Source organism: Zootoca vivipara, chromosome 7, assembly GCF_965207765.1.
Source record: "Zootoca vivipara chromosome 7, rZooViv2.hap1.1, whole genome shotgun sequence".
NCBI classification, from domain to species: Eukaryota; Metazoa; Chordata; class Lepidosauria; order Squamata; family Lacertidae; genus Zootoca; species Zootoca vivipara.
Window position 1 is genome coordinate 20560235 of NC_142590.1, and position 23671 is coordinate 20583905.

The following is a 23671-nucleotide window of genomic DNA, read 5'->3' on the forward strand; positions in this document are numbered from 1 at the left end:
CTAAACGGATCAGCGGTTCTCAAGTTATTTCTGAACACCAGTTTTTCCACATAACTCACCATCCACAGTTGTTGTTTTCTCAGCCTTTGGGTGCCCTGACCCTAGCCAGTAAGACTGCTGGAAAGGGAAATACCAAGGCCGTGGTATCCCATAGTCTCCTGAAACAAAAACAAGTTGGTAGGGTGCATAAACCTCTTTGTGTTTTGCCATGGGGAAGAACCCATCTATGCAAATCTTATGCTGCAATAATTACTTGGTGTTTCATTAGCAGCAAACATTGCTATGCACTAGAAGTTCAAACAAAGCACAGCCACCCACCACCGTCTTAGCTGTAAAGTTTTTTTACAGAGGGAAAGGGACAGAGGGAGAATAACCACATTCCCGATTGCTTTTGTTTTCAAAACTGAAACTCAATTTAATTAAGGAATTAAGCTATTCCCCAGACCAGGGATTGGTTGAATCTTTAATAAGCAGGCAGTGAAAGCCTGTATGTGTTCTGCCTAAGGCAAGGTTTGAAACAGGGATTTCCTAGCTCACTTTCTTAGCCACTACATCATCAGTTGCACTAACTATTACTCTGCATTCCATTACACTATGAAGTGACTTGATTCCTGTGGGCAAATCCTACCCTCAAAGTTAATTTCCAAATTCCAGAGATTAAGGGGCCACTGCAGATGAAACTGTCCAGCTGCCTTAAAAGATTTCATTCTATCTCCCTTTCTGCGGTGTCGGTGGCTCTTGAGATAACTATCCTCCTGGTTAACTGAGTAGCAGGGCAAGAATAGGGGGAACCGACCTCCTTTTTGTGCTGCTACTGCTTCCAGTCAGTACGTTTTTAACGGGAAGGGGGGGGGTCTGGGAGGGATGATGTTTTGTGGATCAGGTGGGAATTCTTCTCCAGCTCAGATTTTAATGCCTAGACTCAAATTCACCTCTTCTTTCGGGCTAGCTTTAAGAGCTCCTGAAGCTCATATCCAAATCAAGACATAGCAAGCTGGATCTGTGTCTGTACTAAGGATGTTTTATTTGATGACCTGACATAGGGGTGGGAAACTCCCCGCCTTCCACCACAAGCCATCACAATGACGCTACGTGATCTATTTTTGCCTGTGCAGATGGTCAGCTAACTGTAGCCACTTCCATAGCTCTGTGTGCAGTGCTTTGCAAGTCCCAAGAACCAGTTTACAAAGCACTCTACACACAGATTTGCAGGTGCAGACAGTCAACCCCCCTTCAGCCTGCCCAGTGGTGTCTTTATCTTCCCTGCACCTTGTGTCATCTATGTGGGTGTGGTTTTTTAAAAAATTACCTTGTGGGACAAATAGAGAGAGTTTCCTCATCCCTGGCCTTATGGGTAAACGAGGCAAATGCAAGCATATATCTGCTTCCACCATGGATAGATACGGTATGAAAATGCTATTTTGACATTCCTTTAAATCGAGTACAGTAGATTAAAAGTCTTTTACAGAAGGGGGAAGAATCCAAAACAATTGATGGTAACTAGCACCCTTTCTAGAAACCCGTAGGTTTCTAGATTACCTTCTACAGATAAGATATTTTGTGGTGCTTTGTTTTAGCTTTTCAACACATAATATGTGGCAGGACAAGTTTCTTAAAATGCCTTATACTCTTCTGAACAAAAGCAAAATAATATAAGATCATATGATATGTACTCCTAGGACCAGAAAACAAAAGTGTTTTCTTAATCTGGCAAATTGCAAATAGTGGCCTGAGACTTCCTTTGCTCTTGTGCATAATTTGCCAAGGGTCCTTTGCTCTTTGACTCTTGTGCATAATTTGCCATAATGTAAGGGACACGGACCCAAACTTTATGGTCAAGGCTATAATCATCTTTATTAATTGCCTTTTTGCAGTGGTAGCTACACAGAGCCACAGGACCTAGTGTTTGCGATCAGCCCTTAAAAATGATCAGTCTATATTCAACATTTTATCTTATTATAGAAATTTTTACGAGAATGTGGGAGGTGAATTTGGAAGGGGAGGCAGAAATGCCTCATTCCATGAACAGAAGTATGATCAAAGTCTACAATCCTTAAAGTTTTTGAAAATCAGGATAATCTCACATTTGAAAATATTAATAGGAATTACCCTTTGACTCCATCTATTTACTTCCTCTTTCCAATAGCAAAAATTAAAAGAAGAAAATAGTCAATATTGAATGCAAAAAAATAAATAAATGTTGAAATGGCAAGGATACTGAAAATAAGACTTCTCAGTCGTGAGCACAATTCAGAGAATTGTGATCTCAACAGAGAGACAAGCTTACTTTTTCTGTGCAATTAAACACTTAAGTTGCATTGATTCTGATGCGATTTAATCTCAACTAGTGGGCATTGAACATTCTGAAATGTTATTGATTTAATTTATTTAAATGTTTGATTAGGCAATCTCTAACTTTAAAATCCAATTCTATTAAAATCACTCTTTAGCAGCAACAGTGTCCAAAAGGCTATCTATTTAAAATGGGCAGGGAAGACATTATCCAACATTATATATGGTCATACCTGGGAAGACATTATCCAAGTACCAAGCAAGCAATCCATAGATAAAACCATCCAAAATCATCATCTCCATAGAGAACAAGAAACTGTATTGATCGCCTTCTAGTGGGCTGGTTCGAATATTATCCCACTGTAGCCCAAGGCCTTGCTCTTCATAGCGTGACAAGTATTCTGTACCAAACCCAAATGCCACAGGTGAAAGGAAGCTCTAGAAGAGGAAGAGAGAGGAGGGATGTCAAATTACCTTGATCTGAGTGGGGGGAAATCTTAGCAATGAACATATGGCAGACAAAGGAATGAAAAGGAAATGGATAGATTTGCTTTATTAGTTTTTTCTGGATGTTCCATCATTCCACCCATCTTCCATTTTTTTAAAAATTTCAGAATGTCTGTATTTGCATTACTCCCCCACCCCCTTACAGATAAGCATCTACAACTGTGTAAAACACTAGTTACAGGTAGGTAGCCATGTTGGTCTGACGCAGTCAAAACAAAATAAAAAAATCATTCCAGTAGCACCTTAGAGACCAACTAAGTTGTCATAGGTATGAGCTTTCGAGTGCATGAACACTTCTTCAGATATCTCTAAGGTGCTACTGGAAGGATTTTTTTTTTATTTTGTGTAAAACACTGTTGTTGTTTTCAAGGAAACACTAAATTTTGTACACATATTTCTCCCCTTATAGGGTGGTGCTAAGCAGGGTTATGAAAATTACAAGGAAGGAAAGCACCAGGCCCTTAGTGACTACTCACGCAGAAAAATGTAAAGATGGAACATGCTTTGGAGCACGACAAAATAATGAAATTATAGAAGTTATAAATGACACAATTTAGAGGGCACTGGTTTCTATTGAGGTTGGTTGGAGGTAGGGGGTGGGTAAGATTTCTTACCGCCATAATCTTTATCTTAACAGTCAGCCGGTCCTGCCAGGCAAAGCAAACGATGTGAGGCAAATATAGGGTAAAGTAGATGACTCCACTGCAGGCAGCTGCCAGATTAGCCTTGGAGAAAAAGGTGCTAAGCAAGAAGCACTGCATGATGCTGGCCGTGGTGAAGGTCAACAGGAACAGGAAGAGGAGGTAGGGGTTGCTGTAATGAAGCACTCTCCCATACTGCATTGAAAGAAAGAAAGAAAGAAAGAAAGAAAGAAAGAAAGAAAGAAAGAAAGAAAGAAAGAAAGAAAGAAAGAAAGAAAGATCCAGTTAATCACAGTCTCCTTGACGGTATGACAGAGACCAGAACTCATCTCTGTTCATTCATTGCTATTCATCCTCTCTGCCTAGGCATTTACGTCAGAGTCTATTGGAAAAAGAAGGGCCGGGGAGAAACTCAAGTCAGTAGGTCTGATATCCTACGTTCTTCCAGGTAATAATATACCTGAAGGGTATTCCTAGCTCTGTTCAACAACTGTTTGTGTGTTTTGTGGAAGGATCCACCTGTATGAGAATTTCTTTAAGTATCCTATGGGGTCTTGCAACATACCCAATCCTTGTAAATGCCACATCATAGCGACAGGCAGCTTAAGCTGTGCTGTTTGTTCTGTGCTGTGCATGTCATCAGTGTGGCTCCATCATACTTCTCCTTTCACACAAGGTGTTGCAATATTGTTGCAGCTGGTTGCTCAATGTCATAAAGTTGCTAGTAAAACCTTAGTTTCAAGATCAGGGATTTTGGGTAATGCAGCCTCCTTTAAGATCAGGGCATGGTTACCAGTAGCTATCTTGCAGGGAAGGTAGCCTGCCATGGATTAAAAGAAGACAGGATGACCCTGCACACTCCTAGATAGGCACCTTCTTTCCAGGTGTTGTTGGATTCCAACTCCCATTAGCCCCAGCCAGCAGGACCAATGCTCAGGGATGATGGGAGTTGTAGTTCAACATCAGAAGGGCCACAGTTCCTCATCCCTGTACTGAGCACTGAGTGATAACAAGGCAGAAGTACCACCATCACAGGGTAGAGTCCAAACACGGCAGTTCAGAAGACTAGTCTCCAGATTTCTGGCTCATCATTAAGGAAGCACCCTCACTTGCTCTGAGTGCAGTTCAAAGGCACAGGTCTAGTTTAGCATGTGGGCTGAATCATGACCAGCAATAGTGTTTTGCTGCTAAATGACATTCAAATACCCAGGACCAGGGAGATCTCATGAGGGTGGCTAAGATCTACCAGGATCCTTTGCACTGCCAAGTAAACCAAGGATGACCATTATGAATCTTTAAGGACCCCATTACAATGAACAGTTGGACTTCAACCTTATCTAATCAAGTGGGACAAATAATTGTTCTGTACTTTTAGGCCTTGCATATCTACAGCTATTTTTTTTGACAAAAGTTTCAAATGCCAATTGACCACCATTGTTGTTTTCTCCCACACAGGAAGTGTGCTTGTTCATGTGCAGCAATAATTATTAGCATTAAGTATAATTATGCTTGTGCAAGGAAGAATGACACACGAAAAGTGGCAGTAATGGAACAGCACAATATACAGTATGAATTACTACTGGTATGATATCACTGCTGGCATAAACTCCTATAGAGGAATGTGTCGGCCTCTAGCATATCTGATTATATCACCAGGGGTCTATTGCCAACAACCAGCTCATAGTTTGCCAATATGTCAGATGTCAGATCTCCTAATGTACTCTTCAAAAGATACTGCCAAAGCCATTCTCTTAACATTAGTATTTGGCAACGTACATGTGGCACGTAAGACATTAACTATATTCTAGAGAAGAAGAAAAAGATATATTGGATACACTGATCTGAACTTGAAGTGGGAAACAACCTCAGTCCAGGGGGGAAACACCAGATATAAATAACATCAGCCCTGCTGGTGAACTCAAACAAACAATAAGTACCAAATTAATGTGGTGTCAAAGTGAAGTGCTAACTATAGGACTGCATACCTAAGCCAAGCTACAATGTCAAAGCTGACACATCATACTGTATCAGTTCAGGAAGGCCTGGCAGAGGAATAATTGAACAGGGACAGGCTTTTCTCATAAAAGTCAACTGTGCTTTAGCAATGGTTGTTTACAAATATTTGTAAAGTTATCTTTATCAGGAAGGCTTTGTCTTTTGTTTTAGAATGCAGCAGAACACAAAACAATCAAAATAACATAGAACCCTTATAATAAACAAACAGCAAGAAGGAAGCAGAACATTAAATAAATAAAGAAAGAAATCACCAGGAAAAAACAAGAGTGCCACACCCAACAAGAAGAAACAGAACAAAAAAGCCAAGCCAATGGGTATACAGAGGTATGTTTTCATGCTGTTAAGTAGTTCTCAATATGACAGAATAGTTCCCACTGCATTTTTAGCTTTGCCTTTGTCAGGAGAAATTTCCCAGGCATTATTTACTCAGAGGCATGGAAGGTGCACTCCACCCAGCAGCTGCCAAGATGACCCATGACTTAAAAGCAAGAGATCCATCTTCTAATGAACTTAAGAATAGCTCTGTTGGATCAGGCAATGGCCCATCTAGTCCAGTATCCTGTTCTCACAGTGGCCAACCTGATGCCTATGGGAAACCCACAGACAGAACCTGAGCACAACAGCACTCTCCCTTCTTGTGTACTGCCTCCAAGCATGAAGGCGGAATGTAGCCATCATGGCTTGTAACCATTGATAACTTTATCCTCCGTGAATTTGTCTAATCCTCTTTTAAATCCACCCAGGTTGGTGGCCAACACTGCCTCCTGTGGCAGTGAGTTCCAATGTTCCACTTCACCGGATGTCCATGAGTGTTTTGAGCAAGGGAGAATCCATTGGGAACTATCCTAGAATGCTCATTAGATAACATTCAGCATTTATATAAAGCTTTTGGAGAATTAAAAATTTTTCTTGTTGTGCAACAGGTCCCCCAGGTTAAATCCACACAGCACCCCTAAATAGGTCTGGCATAACAACTGCAAAAGTTTGGCACAGCTTTGGAGGTTTTCCAGAATTTGGTGTGTGTGTGTGTGTGTGTGTGTGTGTGTGTGTGGTTAATTTTCCTGAGCAAAACCCCTGTCTGAAACCACTGCCAGTCACTGCAGACGACATTGAGTAAGATGCACCAGTGGTCTGATCTGGCAGCTTCCTATGTAAAACTTTGCAGACCAAATACAGGAATGTGGAGAAGCTTATTGAAAAGATCAAAGCAAATGCCGAGGGACACACTTGAGTGGTATGACTCTGTGTGCCCCCTCCCAGAAGCAACGTATTTTTTTGAACCAAGCAAACAGTTGGTGGTTGGGACAAATGAGTTAGAGGGTGGATGCCTAACAGTAAGGTTTAAAAAGAAGTGTGTGAGAGAGAGACTTTGTGAGAGAGAAAGAGAGAGAGAAATTCCTGCTTTCTGAGGCCTCCTTGAAGTGAGCAGCAATGTTTAGAACGTGACCTGTCAAACCTAATCCAACCTGAGGCACTGTCATGAAGGCAATCTTGCCGAGTCTCTCAGGAGTAAACATATCTATCTCTGTCAAGTGCTGATGCTGCCTTTGGGGGCTACCTAAAAGAATGTGCCTGCTGCTACGTGCTCAGGAGGCTGATCCTTCCAGCATAAGTCTGTCTGTTTGTCTGTCTGTCTCTTTTTCATATAGCTCCCATTATTCCTTGGTAGTACCGGCAGCGCGAGTGCAAAATGGCACGTCGGGGCCTTGAAAAAGAAAAAAGCTCCTCGCCTGGAGGTGATGCTCTTACCGTAATGAGAGTCGTCAGGAGAAACGTGCTCAAAGCCATCATGATGAAGCTGTCTAGGAACCAGGTGAACCAGACAGCCCCGTTAGTGACCCCCCTGTTCTTCATGGCCTCTTTCAGCCTCATTTCTTTTTCCAGCACAATACTCTTTACTGTCATGGAGACAGAGTAGATCCAAGCAAGCACCATGAAGATGGGGAAGGCACGATTCAGAGTAACCATGAAGCTGCCCAGGAAAGAAATAAAACAAAGGTTAAAATCATAGACCAAGAGGCAGTGCGAAAGGGATGCACGGATTGAAACTGGTCCAACAGCTGTTCCTTCTCTCTAGGGAACCTCCCGATGTTTTACATGAGAATTCAGAGCACCCTCAAACTATGTTTTCCAGTTTTATTCAGGGGAAGTTGTGAAAGTTAAGTTGGCATAAAACTGGTGTGAGTGCACAGCGTCACAGCATCCCTAAGACAGTGCAGTTTCGTTATTAGGAAAGTGGATTTAAAAAATTTGGATTTCGCTTGAACAGGAAATGTTGCCCCATAAGGATTTATGGGTTCTGCCTTTTTGAAAATTTCCTTCCTCTGTTATTGCAGACAATTCATAACCCATATAAACCCCCAATATATTTAAGATTTGGTAGAGCTGGCAACAGTGCCTTTCCCCAGTCTGCTCGCTGCTATTTCCACTTGGTGGTAGATTTATCTTTGTCTAAGGTTTTTCATTATGGGGACAGAAAACACCTTCTGATTGTGTGAGCTCTGTGTTAATGGCAATCTCAATTCAATGGAACAAATAAAATTAAAAATGGGCGGGAATTGCTCACAGGTGTATCAACGTCTGCTGGAATATTCTTTCCCTGCCATGCACAGGTGCTGAACCCACACTTACTGCGCCAAAGCCCTGTGATCAATTACCCTTCTCAAATACCTGATCGAGAGGCAGATCCTGCCCTTCTGCACAGCCATGCCTTCTCCTTAAGGATACGATCAAGTCAGGACATGAAGATGTAGCAATTAAAGAGGGGGGGGAATAAACCTGCATCATATGTTTATGGGATTATGTGCATCTGTTTTGTCTGTGCTGCTAGGAGAGGGGGTGGCATCTGGAGCCAAAGATAAGATCATGGCAAGACAGATCAAGTCAGAAACAAAAGGAATGCAGAGGCAGAATATTTCTCACCTTGGCTGCTAAGTGAGGTCGCTACTGGACAAATGGAGAAAAAGAGTGTTTTTGAGAATTAATCTAGGCCATGCTATTTGTGGCAGAGAAGGGATATATTTTGCAAGCTGGTGCCTCCCAGACAGACCCTTGTGTTTAGAAAGGAAACAGAAATAGAAACTAGAGACCACAAAATGCTGCCCTTGGGTATTCTGCTGTTATTGCTGCATGATAAGGCTTCCCTGCCAAACTTCATTTTCAAAGTGCCAAGCCACTGTGTATTTCCCCTGTCCCCCTACCAATATCTTGTCAAAGAGCCAGCATGCCACAGCTAGTGTGTTGGGCAAGGAATGGGGAGAGCTGGGTTCAAATTCTCATTTATCCATGAACCCATCTTGTGCTATTCACTGACTTTCAGCCTATGTTGTCTAGAGAGAGAGAAAATGAGGGTGGGCCATGAGTTCCTGGTATAATAGATGGGATATCAATATGATAAGTATATAAACAACATACAAATGACACCCAAGTAGAACAATACTTGTGACTTTACTTTCACATACTTCAACCTTACAAGGGAAGTAAGAAATATTGTTATATTTGCAGGGAGATGCTGCTATATAGTGCACCCACTGAGTTGTACTCAGCATTAGTATACTCTGAGTAAACCCATTGAAATCAATAAATATGACTAACTTAGGTCCATTAATTTCAATGGGTCTACTCTGAGTAGAATTTAGTTAGCTTCAACCCATTGCTATCTTGACAATGCAATCCTACACATGTCTGCTCATAAGTAACTCCCACTGAGTTCAACCCCCAAGTTAGAACTACAACCTAAGGAAGTGCCATTTTTCCCCCTACATGGAGCCAGTATATTCACTGGGGAGGGAGCCATGCGAGACAGTATTTCCATAATCCGTCATGACGAACAGATACACGAGAGTGATTTCTCACACGTGATGCTGTGAAATGAGCCCATGTGGTATTTTCCCCAAACTGAGGTGCCTTCTAGGTAGGGAAAATGCCACATATTAAATATATTTCTTACCTGATGGAAGGTTGTATGCTCAGTGCAGTATTGTCAATGCTTAATTTAATTGATTGATTAGATTTTTTAAAAATGCATGAATCTAAAAGAATAGTGTTTACATTCAAGAATTATGCTATTGGGTCTAACCACCAGAGGGCTGTCTTTCATCAGAGGCAGGCACTTCATTCACAGACAAGCAGCTATGGCAGCACATACCCAGCATAGTATGATTTAGAAGAAGAGACAGCCTTGAAGCAACTTTGAAAGCGGAATTATAAAAGACGACATAAGTGGGATCTCGTCTCATTATGTGTTGGGCCTGTGCTATTAATCTAGCTCTCATTTTACATGAGCATTTCCCCATTGTGAAACCAGTTTTAAAGCGGCATTAAGAGCCCTTCCCTGTATGTAAAGAAGAGACCTGGGGGTTAATGATGATTGATGATAAATCAAAGGAATGTGAAACCTTTAGAAAAAGCTAGACCCTGGGCCTGGTCTCTTACCCTCTGTAATCTGAAAAAGAAAGTTCATTCAGCTTCTAACCTCAGGATCGCTGAACTTAATGGATAGCTGAAGTTGAAGTAAGAGGCTGAAGAATTTGATATTGTTAGGTTTTTGTTAAGGGACGATACACAAAACTCCAATGCTGTATGCATGACTATGACCCCTACCACCCCCCTACCCCATTCCTGCACATAGCAGCAGAGGCAGCCGAGCCTCCACAAAACTCTGCAAAGGAAGATGCTCAGATACTGTAGCTGCAGAACTATTCACAATGCTGATCTTTCAGAGGTGTGACATTTAAAGCTCTTCATTGTTTGGAGGCTTTGGTATCTGAGGAATGACCTCTTCCCACATGTCCCTACCCAAGCCCTCATCTGAGGCCCTTCTCCAAGTGTCCCCGCCTAGCGAGGGAACATGGGTGGCTATGAGAGAAAAGGCCTTTTTAGTGGCAGATCTCTGTCTTTGTTGGCATATGTCTGTCAATGGAGTGTGCCTCTAAGGGTGAAGTCAAACCACTGCATTAACTGCAGCAAAGTGACCTCCCTGGGGCACAAGCCTGGACAGTGTGCACGGAGGGTCTGGACTGCCCAGACAACAAGATCCCCCTCTTGGCCTCACTGATGCGACCCAAAAGAAAGTAGAGCAATACATTTAGTACCAGCTTGGCTGCAGGAGTTGCCAGAAGGAGGCATGCAAGGCGCCATCGAACCATCTTAGGGACTCCACACCAAATTTGTGTACGGTTTACACCTTAGCCTTTTCTTCTCCCAAAGATATGCCGCAAGGCAGCAGAGGTTTAGGATCAGTTTTCCTTCTGCTCAATGGGCTACGGTACCTTCCCAGGTTGACGGGCCCCAACTGCAGACCCACCCATTGTGGAATGCCCTGCCTAAAGAGGCCTGCCTGGTGCCTACTCTTATACCTTTCTGGCATGAGGTTTTATTTCTTTGCTTCCTATTTTGAATTGCCTGTTTTTATTTTATTCTTGTATTTTTTTATTTGTTGCTTGTATTGTATTTTTATTGCAACGCGATTATCTTCATGTTTATCTGCTCATAGACTTTTTGTTACAGGGGCAGGGTGCTGATAAGTTATTCAAATTTTGTTTATCATTTATTACGCTTTTTTTACTTTTACGAAGGAGCTCAGGATGGCATATTATCACTCCACACTCAGATACAAAAATTCAAAACAGGCCTGTGGGGTATGTAAGTCTGAAGGGAAAAGGCTGCGAGCTTAATAGTTGATCAGGTGTTTGAACGTGATACGGACAAGGAAGTTTTTTACCCTCTCTCGTACCACTAGAACTCGGGGAAGATCCTGTGAAGCTTAATGTTGGAATATTTGGGACAGACAAAAGAAAGCACTTATTCACGCAGCCCAGGTAAATGCTGCAATTTGGTCCCATAAGGAACAGTGATAGCATCCAACTTGGGAGGCCTTAAAAGAGGATTAGACAAACTCATGGAAGGTGAGGCTATCAACCACAATGGTTATGCTTCTGATAGTGTGGGTTCTGAGTGCCAGTTGCTGGGAATCACAAGTGGGGAGGGTACACTTGGGCCCTGTTTTTGAGCTTCCCGCATGCAACTGGTTGGCCACTGGGAGCAGGACGACAGACCAGATGGGCCATCAACCTGATCTAGCAAGCTCTTCTGGTGTTCCTAACATGGGTCTCCCCGATTCTAGTCAGACACGCTGTCGACTTCATCACACTGGAATCCCCAGTGGCTGCTCCACAGCTACGAGAGTCTCTGGCTCCCTGATTTGCAGCGGCATTTCTGGGGCAAAACTGCCCACAATATCTGTGGCTGCATGTGAGAAAAAGAGAACAAAATCCTGCTAGGTTTGTCAGTGTAAAATGTTTTTCCAGAGATAGGGAAAGCCACTGATTGTTTTTGAACACTGTACCATTTCATCAATCCTTCCTTCAAGTCCTTGTTAAAAACCAGGAGTTTTTTTAAAAAAACACACAAAAACAAACAAAGAAATAGCTGTTTCCCCTCTCCTTTTGTTTTATGACAAGGTTCAGACAGCTATAAACTCTAACTTCTCCTGTACTTTCCTGCTAATGAATCCATGGATTGTTGTTTTCCCAATGGAAGTTATACCAGACCTAAGGTCTCCTTGCTGTTCTCTATTTTAAAGTTTTAAAATGCTCCAGTGCTTTGGTTGTTGTTGGGTTTTTTTATTTGTTGTTGTTTTGTTTCAGCCTCCTTATCTCAGACTTAACCAGGGCAGCAGCACATCCTGGACTCCTTGGGGGTGGGGAGGAGATTTGCCTAATACCTTCATCCTGGATTTCTCCAGCTTTTCAGCAAGATCAAAGGCAAAAAGCAGCCAAGCCCCCTGTAAAATCCAATCTGCCACCCACCCAGCCACCCAATTAGTTATCAGAAACAGATCACTGTGGCTGCTCTTACTCACACATCATCTACAAAGCATGGATAGGGCATTTGTTGCAGGTAGATCCCTGAAGGCACTTCAATTCCAGTCTGCGTCTTGATGATTCCATGCTCAACCATGTCTTGCAGATATGCAAACCCTCCCCAGATGTAACGCAGATCATCCACTGGGTCAGCTCTTGGGCCAGGATCCCAGTACCTGTGGAGACATAAAAACATTATTATATTCAACCTAGAAAGCTGAGGGTGGTGGAAAGCTGACTAGGGTTAACATTACAATTGCCAGAGCCTCGGACTTGCACTATTCAAGGTTGAAAAAGTGGCAGCTCTACCTTGATGAGAACTACAGATCCCCACCCAGCTAGGTACTTGTGTGTTTAGCTTAAGGCTGGAGACAGATCTGGGTTACTGTTGGTGCTTTATACTTTCCAAACTGGGTTTCAGCCGTTGCTGCTTTGTCTCAGAATCCTAAGTGTAACCTGAAATCTGCAACACCTACCGTAGCAGAGATTAATTCAGCCAGTCTGCAGCCTCCATTTTGAGACTGAGCCTAAATGCAAACCTTATGGCTACAATACCCAGTCAATTTTTAATACTCTTTGTGTTTTCTTCTACTATCTCTACACACACACACACACACACACACACACACACACACACACACCGCTTTGTACAGCATTCAACCTGATGAAGAATTCTGGACAAATCTTGCTCACTATTTTGTCACTTTTTTAGTTGGACCTATTCAAGTTATTTCCCAATATCTTGGTTTTTTTTTAGCTCTTCCTATGAACTAACACAGCAATTTTTGCTTTTTATGTTACCATAAATTAGGTTCCACTGAGTAAATCAGTCATTCAAGGCTTCTCTTCTGTTACCAGCCTACAAAATGTGGGGTCCAATTCTGGATGTTCATTCCACACTGTACCATCATATAAAGGATGGCTATATATTATACTAGCTGGCCCTGCCATGCGTTGCTGTGGCTAATCCCTGTGACTGCCCCCACCCTGTGCCGATCCATGACGTATCCCGCTCCCTCTTTCCCCCACCCTGTCCTGACCCATGACGGATCACGCCCCCGTTCCCCCCACCCCCGGCTCATCCCTGTGACTGGTCCCGTGTCCTGACCTATCCCATCCCCTCCTTCCCCCAACCCCTACCCAGGCGAGTCAGTACCTCCATTCGGCCTAGTCTGTAAAGGCTTCGGCCTAGTATGTAAATGGGAGCTGAGGTGCTGTTGAGAGGGAAGGTTCTATAGCAGGCATCCCCAAACTGCGGCCCTCCAGATGTTTTGGCCTACAACTCCCATGATCCCTAGCTAACAGGACCAGTGGTCAAGGATGATAGGAATTGTAGTCCAAAACATCTGGAGGGCCGAAGTTTGGGGATGCCTGTTCTATGGGTGTAGTACCAGTGTAGCCGCCGCTAGAGGGAGCTGGTTTAAAACCTGGTTCTTTTCCCATAATGCATTTTCATCTGAGTGGTGTGTTTTGAAACATGGGGTTTGGGGTTTTTTACCGGGCACAGGTGTGACATCTGTCTTTGAAAACGGTATGGGCTTGCTCTCATATTCGCATGCGGCATTGTGTCAAAATTTGGATGCAATCGGTCAAGCGGTTTTGGTGGTTTTGGTGAAATGTGGATACGTGGATACATCTGCTTCATAACACCCTCTGGTTTAGAAATAACGTGGATACATCTGCTTCGTAACGCCCTCTGGTTTAGAAATTGTCATTAGGCAGAATTTGGGGTGCCAAACCCCCAAAGAGTAGCAAAATTTATCTAGCTTTGTATAATAATATTTTCACCACCAGGGTATTCCATCTTAGCCACTGAAATGTCTTGGCTGCTCTGATTTATATTCTGAGTCCAGCCAACCTGGGCCTAGAGCCATAGCCTAGGCAAAGCTTGGGCCAGGTCTTCAACACGTTGCGAGATGCAAGACTGCCATCACCTGTCTTTGATTTTGTTTGTTTTCTCCACTGAATCTATATCCATGCGAATCTTGAATTTGACATGAGGCGGCAGCAGTCTGGTTTTTGGGTCCAGATCAGGAAAGATGAGAGCAGCCCAGAATTTATTCTCCTCCAGAAGAGCAAGAGCATGGTGAGTCACGTGGGTTTCATCAATGTGGCCTTCAAATTTATCAAGAGCCAAGCACTGCAGAGAGTAAAAAAGGTGGAAGACACATTGAAGTAGGGCAGAAGGACATATGCATTACATGCACTGTTTCCCCTTTTTTAATACGTAGTCATAAAGTAAGCCATGGCAGGGTTTTTAAGCATTTGAGAAATATAAGACATACCGCTAAAATAAGACATACTTCCACGCTGCGGAAACCAACCCCCACAGGCACCTCCACTCACAGAGTCACTCCATGCGGCCGGCACTGCAGGAGCGCGATCAGCTGTTTAGCGGCGCTCCAAGAGCTCCGCTTAACAGCTGATCGCGCTCCCGCCTTGCTGGCTGCATCCCCGCGGTCCACCTTCTCGTCCACCGCCGTCCCTGCTGCTTCCGTGCTTGCCGCCACCGCTGGGCTCACTGCTTCTTCCTTGCCTGGCCCGGCCAAGGACGCCTGCCACCCCACCACCCGGAACCAGTGGCTGCTGCAGCGCCGAGTACTCAAGAGAGCCCAGCAGCGCCCTGAGCCAGCACCCTGAACCGTAAAAAACGTACCGGTAATAAAAAAATAAAGACATCCCACCGAAAGTAAGCCACCCTGTGTTTTTTGAGGAAAAAAGTTATAAGACGGTGTCTTTAAAAAGGGGAAACACGGTAAGCACAAATGGGTTCACTATGACTTCTTTGCTTCTTACTCCAAGGCAGAGATAGCGAACATGGCACCCTCTAGGTGTTACTGGACTCCCCATCACCCCTGACCATGGTGTTCGTACTGATTGGAAAAAGTGAATATTTTTTTAAACACACACACACACACACACACACACACACACACAACAACAACAACCCCCTGACCATGGGATTTGTATTCTGTGGGTTTGGGTCCTAACTAAGTGACTAATAAATAATTGAATAAAACCAGTACTGTATCTCGAAGTCACCATATTGGTTATCCCTGCTCTAAAACAACATCAACACAACACATTGAAGCCAGTTTGAAATTGGATTGCTGGTACCGTAGTTTCTTGGTTGGGAAACGCATGAGACTTGAAACCAATTTAAATTTTTAATGTAGACACGCCTTAAGACTTCTATGCCTATTCTCATGCTAAAGTAATATGTAGAACTGGTGATTAAAAGATACAAGGAAAGACCAAAAAGGCCAACTTAAGAATATTCCACAACTAACATTTGTACTACCATCCTGTAATGTGTGAAGACTACATACGTTTATTCAGAGGAGAGTAGTCCCCCCCCCCCCCAAGTTCAATGTGGATTACAATGGGTGTAGGATTGCAGCCTGCACGGAGTAATTGTAGGGTGAGAGTTGGGAGCCTGGTCATTAAATAAATGTCTAGCCAGGAAGAACACCAAAGTGAAACCTTCATCTCAGCAAACAGACAGAGGGAAAAGATAATGTGAGCCCACCACCCGGAAAATAAGACTGGGAGAGCAAACAAAATCACCAGGTAGAGAAAAGAGGAAAGTGTCTTATCAGCACATCCAGCAGAGAGAACACACCGCACTGAGGAGGCACCAAGACACAATTATTTATGGGTAAACACTACACTCAGCCTCCACTTTACTCTGCATGCTTGGAAAAGTGTAGGGGTTGAAATCATGCTGGGAGGCGTTCTTAGCATATACGCCCAGTAGGAATGAGCAGGAGGGCTGAGGATGCACCTGAAAATGTGCCTTTCACAATGAATACACAGAAATGATGGAATCAGAATGGAACCATGGCAACAATCCAAAGGTAGACACAGTTATTGGACGGGAAAATTGTCACAAACTTTTATCATTATATAATGACCAACAGAGTCTATTTAAAAGTGTTAGGGGTGATGAAGGGGTCCCATTCCACACTTTCTATATAGTCCATCCCTGCAGAAGACACAATGTGTACATGGGATATACATAAAACACATTTACCCTGCTAAAAGAATTCTGGGAACTGTAGTCCACCACCCCAACAGAGCTATAATTCCAAACACCCTTCAACTACAGTCAACAACCATTTCACCCAGAGGTTCCATTCCTAGATGCAACACATGTTGACAGAACACACATAAGTGTGCCCTATCCTGTACCACCCTTTAAGGGACATGTTTAGTGATGTTTTCTGTCACTTCCGGGTTCAGCGCCAATCGCGCATGAGCAAGCACACATCATTCAGAGACACATTCATTGGTCATTGCCTGTACAGTTCCCAGGATTCCTTTAGGGGTGTGTGCTTTAAATGTATCTTTATACTGTATCTGCAGATATATTGAAATTTGACCACACTCCTGTGCATTGTTACAGAAAAAGCAATTGGGAACTGCAAGGGTGGCATGGCAAGTAATTTAAAAAAAAAAACACATAACCATATTGTCACAGTGGCCGGAGTGGGCTACTTCAGAGTAACGACGCTACGCAGCTCTGCATTTTATTCTTTTATTGGTGCTGCGTATTTACAGTGCTGAAGTCATTGCTATTTACACGGAGTGATGTGGTCAGTCGGTTTCAGAACCTCCGAATGGCTTTTGGCGCGTCTTTCTCCAACACAAAAGCTTTGGCAGACCCATCCTCTTTCCCCTCCTCTTTCTGCGTAATTCCGGAGTTGGGGGGATGGGTCTCCCCCCCTTATTCGCCCCTTCCTGTCCCACCTGGGACCCTGGCTCCTCTACCTTGCCTGAGCCTCGGACCCGACTTCCTGCTTCCCCACTGGCATCGGAACTCTCTCTGCTTTCCCCTGTGCTCGGGGATGGGCTTGAACTCAGGAGGGGAGGGACTTCGCGATATCCCCTGTCCCTCACACATATATTTGTATTTTTATTGAGCTTCCTAACTCCGAAACCAGGGAGTTATTATTATTGTCTCATCTTGGCAAGTAAGTAGACAGTATTCAGTTCCTAAATGGGACTAGGAAGAAATGTGTTTAATTACCTCACCTCATAGAATGCCACACAAAGCCAACTTGTTTGATCTTATCTTCTATCTAGATGGTCTTTTCGGCAAGCCAACAACCAACAATTACTGTACATCAAAGTGCTTGCAGACAACTTGTGATTTAACAGGCAGACTTCTCTGAAATGTAAAGTCTCCTTTGTTTGGCCTTGTCATCTAAAGAAACTTTTCTTATGTTGTTTTAAATGGTGGGGGAGGGGGGAGCACCTCTGAATAGAAAGGATCCTGCTTTAACTAAGCTGATGATGTTCCAAAATACCGTATGCCTTAAAGAATATGTCAATGCTATATGGGCATTTTAGTGGATGATCAACAAAAAGCAATGTATTTAAACCAACTGTATTATAATTATGCTTGTATGTAAAAAGGAACATTGTACAGTTCTATCACTGAAAAGTGGACACTGATAATAAAAAAGATGACAACAAATTTGCCCAAAATTCATCTGTATTGATGCAAATCAGGAAAGTACGTAATAACTATAATATAAACAAAATATCCGCCCTCACCCCTCCCCTCAGGTGGGCGAGGTTTGCGACACCGTGCGGGGCTTACCTGGCTGGTGACGCCTACCTTGCTGCGTTGGCCTATGACCTGCCAAATACATCTCACCATAGTGGGGAAGACTGACCAAGTGACAGCTGTCAGGATCCTGCACAACTGGAAGGCCTCCTTTGAGGAACAGGCACAGGACCTCATGAGGACATGGAAGGACATTAAAAGTCCTAAGGCTGACCAAAGTGCTTTGGCTCACAGATGTCTCACCTGAGCTCCACTGAGCACAACCTTTGTCACCTGCACTTCAAGAGGGAAGGAGGCAGCAGATTCAGTGGGAGCCCAGAGCCTCCAGAAAGTTATGCCACCAGAGGTCTCTTCAAGTAGAGGGTTCTACTAAGAAGGATGGAGAAGACTTCACTGTAAACAATAATGCAGCACATCACCAAGAAGCGGAGTAGCTGGCAGTGAAGATATATGCCTTATAACAGGCATCCCCAAACCGCGGCTCTCCAGATGTTTTGGCCCACAACTCCCATGATCCCTAGCTAGCAGGACCAGTGGTCGGGGAAGATGGGAATTGTAGTCCAAAACATCTGGAGGGCCGAAGTTTGGGGATGTCTGGTCTATGCAGTCTTACCAGATGCAACTATGTTTTCCTAAAGCCTTTATTAAAATCCAAAATGGCTGAGAGAAGATACAATCTAGGCCGCAACCTTGAGGGGAAAGGTTGCTTATCTTTCCCTCTGAGGGGGAAAAACCGACTTTCTGGCCCAGAAGGAAACAACACTGTCCTGACCTTAAGACCCCATGCATAACAGTAGTAAAAAGGCAAAGATAAGGTAACTGGACTACAATACCCATAATTCCTGACCATGGGCCATGATGGCTAGGGCTGATGGGAGTTGGAGTCCAACAACATCCAGAAGTTCTCATATTAGACCAGGGGTCCCCAGACTACGGCCCGGGGGCCGGATGCGGCCCAATTGGCCTGCCAATCCGGCCCGCGACGACCCCCGCCGCCCCCCGCTCTTACGGCGCGCAGCGCGGCAGCGCTTTTCCGGGTTGGGAAAAAAGCGCCGAAAATCCTTTGTGCACATGCGTATGGGCGTCTCCCGACCCGGAAGAGGTCATTTCTGGTGCACTTCCGGGTCGGGGGAGGCCCATACGCATGCGCACAACGGATTTTCGGCGCTTTTTCCACCCTGGAAGCGCGTGCCGCGCCAGTAAGCGCCCGTGCGCATGCACACGGGCGCGCACTCCCCCGCCCGCCGGCCCACACAGGCGCGCGCTCCCCCGTCCTCCGGCCCGCCGCGCGATCGGCGCGGTGGGAACCGGCCCAAACGCCGGTAAGTCTGGGGACCCCTGTATTAGACCCTGCTGCTATAGGCACACCATTAGGGCCTGGGCATGCCCAGTAAATTTTTGACTTTAAACAACAACAAACAACAACAACAACACCCTTATTATGCCACAAGCTGGTTTTTTTTTGTTTTTGTTTAAAGTCTTCTCAGATTCAAAAAATAGCTTGCCTCATTGTGTGGAGAGGCTGCTGTTCAAAAAACAGAAGCTCAAAATCCCCTTGGGCATACTGTATTGGTGGTTTAGTTCAAGGATAACAGCAGCAACCAACAACATGAAGTAATTGTAGGCAACTTATTATTTCACAAAAGCATCCTTCTTCACAAATAAAATTGTACACTACTACACTACGGGTTTTTCTTTACTGAACATAAAGGAAACATGGATGAACCCTTCCCTATACAGTATATTTGTCAGTTTTAAATAGAAGTTAACTAAAAAGCCACAAAAATACTTATGTTTTTATAGCGCTTAGCATTTATAATTCGGTAAGGAGAAGCCATCAAGTTAGATGGTCAGTAGGCTCTGGACCCTAGCAGGGTACCACTGCATGCTCAGTTTTGAAATGACCAAACAAAGGTTGATTTAAACTGCTTACAGTAGTTAAACAGCTTAGGTTTTACCTTCTTCAACAACAGACACATACAGGGTGTTTTCTAAATCTCTATCACTTATAAGCTTCAAGGCTCTGCATCATTTTTTGTATGCTGCCCTGAGCTATTCAGAGTGGCAACACAGAAATCCAATAAAATAAGTTTTTTAACCAAAACATAAGTTTGTTGGAACTATCAGAGCTAGCAACAAAAGCTTACAAATAATTGTTCGCATCAAGTTGCTTTCCCCCATTATCCAAGTGAAGTCTGCCTCGCCCAAAGTCATAAGTCAGAAAGATATGGGGCCCATAATTAATGCCTGCCAAGACCTCTCTTTAAAACCCCTGGGGAGGCAATCAAGCCATTGTTCTACTCAACTCTCATCCTGCTCCATGCCAAAAGTTCACCTTTGTAGCATACTTTTTGCTCCGTTAGCAAGACCTCCCTCCTCCCAAACCCAAGCAAGATCAATGCCCAATAACTGCAGACCTCCCCCCACAAAAAAGAGTACTACAGTTTCACACATAAGAAGTGAGCAGTTACACAATTCCAAAATAAGAGGACACTATCAGCAGACTAAAGGGACCCAGGTGGCGCTGTGGTTAAACCACTGAGCCTAGGGCTTGCTGATCAGAAGGTCGGCGGTTCGAATCCCTGTGACGGGGTGAGCTCCCGTTGCTTGGTCCCAGCTCCTGCCAACCTAGCAGTTCGAAAGCACGTCAAAGTGCAAGTAGATAAATAGGAACCGCTACAGCGGGAAGGTAAACGGCGTTTCCATGTGCTGCTCTGGTTTGCCAGAAGCGGCTTTGTCATGCTGGCCACATGACCTGGAAGCTATACGCCGGCTCCCTCGGCCAATAATGCGAGATGAGCGCGCAACCCCAGAGTCGGTCACGACTGGACCTAATGGTCAGGGGTCCCTTTACCTTTACCTTTATCAGCAGACTACTGTATTCCTATACAGTGGTAGCTTGGTTCTCAAACGCCTTGGTTCTCAAACGGCAAAAACCCAGAAGTAAGTGTTCTGGCTTTCTAATGTTTTTCGGAAGCCGATTGTCCAGTGTGGCTGTCAGCTATTGTTCCCAGGGCACCTGCACCAATCAGAAGCTGTGCCTTGGATTTTGGAAGTCAAACGGACTTCCAGAACAGATTAAGTTTGGCACTTTTCTTTTTGCTATTTATTTTGCATTTTTGTTTTCGAGGCTTTTTTGGTTAATTTGTTTTTGTGACCATGTGGAACCCAGTTCAGCTACTGATTGATTGATTGTGTGACTGCAGAAATTGATAAAAGTCCCCCTTCCAAATAATGACTATCATCAGTGCAGGTAAGAAAAAAAATTAATTTTAATTTTTATCATCTTCCATAATGTTTTATTCATTTTATAGTACAGTACATTGATTACTGCTTTCATTTTATGGATCAATGGTATCATGAGATTGAAAAATTCATTTAAATTGCTGTTTTAGGGTTGTTTTTAAAAGTCTAGAATGGATTAATCCGTTTTGCATTACTTTCTATGGGAAAACACACCTTGGTTTTGGAACGCTTTGGTTTTGGAACGGACTTCCAGAACTGATTAAATTCGAGAACCAAGGTACCACTGTACTTGCTTTTAAGCCAACTCTTCCTTCATACATCACATGCAATTCTCCTTGCCACCCCATTTCCTTTTCAAATCTAAACCAGCCTCCCAAGCAGTAAAACTGGGACCCAAGTCTTAACCCTTCCCTCTTAGTTGGTTTTCAACCTCCAAATTGCTTCTTTGGACCCCATGGGAGAAAATGTATGTTTCTGTTTCTTTTTCCCAATGGAACCAAGAAGATGGAATTGGCCTGGGAGCAATAGGATCTGGAAGTTGGAAGACACAGAAAACTAGACCCAGTGAGACAAATTCTAGCCTAGCCTTCCCTTAGACATGCTTGGTTTTTTTGTTTTAGTTTTTGCTTGTGAGCTCTTCTCATGGGGGAGGTTTCCATTAAGTCCTCAACTGAATTAAAATTGGAGGCATATTATATGCTTATATCCAATGTTTGGTCTCAAGTGTATTACAGTAAGAAAAAGAAAAAGGGAAAGGAACACTGGACGGTTAAGTCCAGTCAAAGGTGACTATGGGGTTGTGGCGCTCATCTCGCTTCAGGCCAAGGGAACCGGGCATTTGTCTGCAGACAGCTTTCAGGGTCATGTGGCCAGCATGACTAAACTATTTCTGGCACAATGTGACACTGTGACGAGTGCACGGAAACAGCCTTTACCTTCCCGCTGCAGCGGTACCTATTCATCTACTTGCACTGGTGTGCTTTCGAACTGCTAGGTTGGCAGGAGCTGGAACAAAGGAACAGGAGCTCACCCCATCACAGAGATTTGAACCGCCAACCTTCTGATTGGCAAGCCCAAGAGGCTGAGTGGTTTAGACCACAGCGCCACCTGTAAGAATTACCCCTCCCACTGCAGTGGAGTCAACCCACCATGCTTCTGTGTGCATCACTGTTGGATGTACCTCCTGGCTCAAAGGAGCAAGCCTAGGCAGGTAATTCATGCAGACACAATAGTTATTTTCCTCTGAGGTAAGGTAATTTTGCAGCAGCCTTGAGTTAGAAATGATCCAATCACACTCAGTATGGATCTGTGACAGAACTACAAACCCTGATTGCAAGGAAGCAAGACTAGAGCAGTGAATCATGCCAAGAGGGAGTGGGCAGCCTCCTTTCCTAGGGTTCACAGAAGCCCTTATTCCTGAATTAATTTATTTCTCATGCCCCCATTTCTCTTGCAGAACATGGATCGAAAAATCACTGCAATCGAAAAAAATCCAGAGGTTTTTTTACTTATGGCTGCATGCTTATTCCTTCTTTGTCTTTTAGACTTTGCATTGTGGACCGTAAACTCCCTAGATTGTGAAAGTTATGACCCTGAACAGCACACACACAGCCTAAAAATGCTGCAGATCATCCATCTGGCTGGAAGGATTGAAAGCTCCTGCTTTACTATAGGAAAGAGATCTTCCAAACATAGTCAGTGTCTCCTATATGCTTTCTATGAATTCTTATTTTCAAAAGGTTTGATGATTGATGTTGTAATACTATCATGACCATGAAGACAACAACAGTAATGGAAAACGTTTCCATCCTCATATTGAAAAAAATACCAGTCTTTACCTGCAGGTACTCGTGGACCATATGCAGAGCCTGGTTGGCAACACTGAAGACATTCCTCCAATCAAAGTTCACCATGCCTTCCCTTCTTCTCTCTGGTGGCCCATTGTAGAGAAAATTGATCACATCTTCTGCAGTGAAACCTTCAGAACCTAGCTGCTCATTTAAGAAGCCTTTTACCGTAGGGTTTTGCAACGTGTCCTAGGGAAGAAACATTAGGTCTAATTTTACATATTATATTTGTACATGCATTTGTATTCTATCACTCCACCTGGGAAACTGCAACCTTGGTAACTCCAAGGGGAGAATTACCTGCCACTAAGCCTACAGGGATAATTCAGCCTGGGGAAAGGTCAGAATCAGACACCAACCTTCCACACAGGTGTAGAGGAACCCAAACTGTAACCCTGCCTAGGTCTGACCCCTTTGCCCTAACCAGCTACTTAGAGGCTAAACCTTAATTGCCCTTGTGTTCACTGGCTTTGAGGTAGATAGAACACATGGGTGTGGCAGCACAGCCCCTTCTCCAGACCAGTCATAACCAAAGATACCCAACATGGGCTGCCATATATCTGGAATTTCCCAGACATATCCAGAATACAGCAGTCGGAAACAGTGTCCAGGCGGAAATCACTGAAATGTCCAAGGGAAAAATGGACATATGGCAACCCATGTTGGAAGTTTAGATTTTGGCAAATT

The 23671-nt window shown here is 43.9% G+C and overlaps 1 protein-coding gene and 1 long non-coding RNA gene across 2 annotated transcripts in view; one reads left to right on the forward strand and one right to left on the reverse strand.

Annotated features, from left to right (window-relative positions):
- Nucleotides 1-23671, reverse strand: part of ABCA4 (ATP binding cassette subfamily A member 4) — a 92085-nt gene that overhangs the window by 38395 nt on the left and 30019 nt on the right. The window contains exons 11-17 of the mRNA XM_088673148.1: nt 22976-23173; nt 14254-14459; nt 12319-12495; nt 7206-7428; nt 3414-3635; nt 2526-2730; nt 60-158 (exon numbers count right to left, since the gene is read on the reverse strand). Coding sequence (XP_088529274.1) covers nt 60-158; nt 2526-2730; nt 3414-3635; nt 7206-7428; nt 12319-12495; nt 14254-14459; nt 22976-23173 — 1330 coding nt within the window. The remainder of the gene's footprint in view (nt 1-59; nt 159-2525; nt 2731-3413; nt 3636-7205; nt 7429-12318; nt 12496-14253; nt 14460-22975; nt 23174-23671) is intronic.
- Nucleotides 5634-8029, forward strand: LOC148684998 (uncharacterized). The gene is made up of 2 exons (XR_015950790.1): nt 5634-5780; nt 7106-8029. It is a non-coding gene; the product is annotated as an uncharacterized LOC148684998 (long non-coding RNA).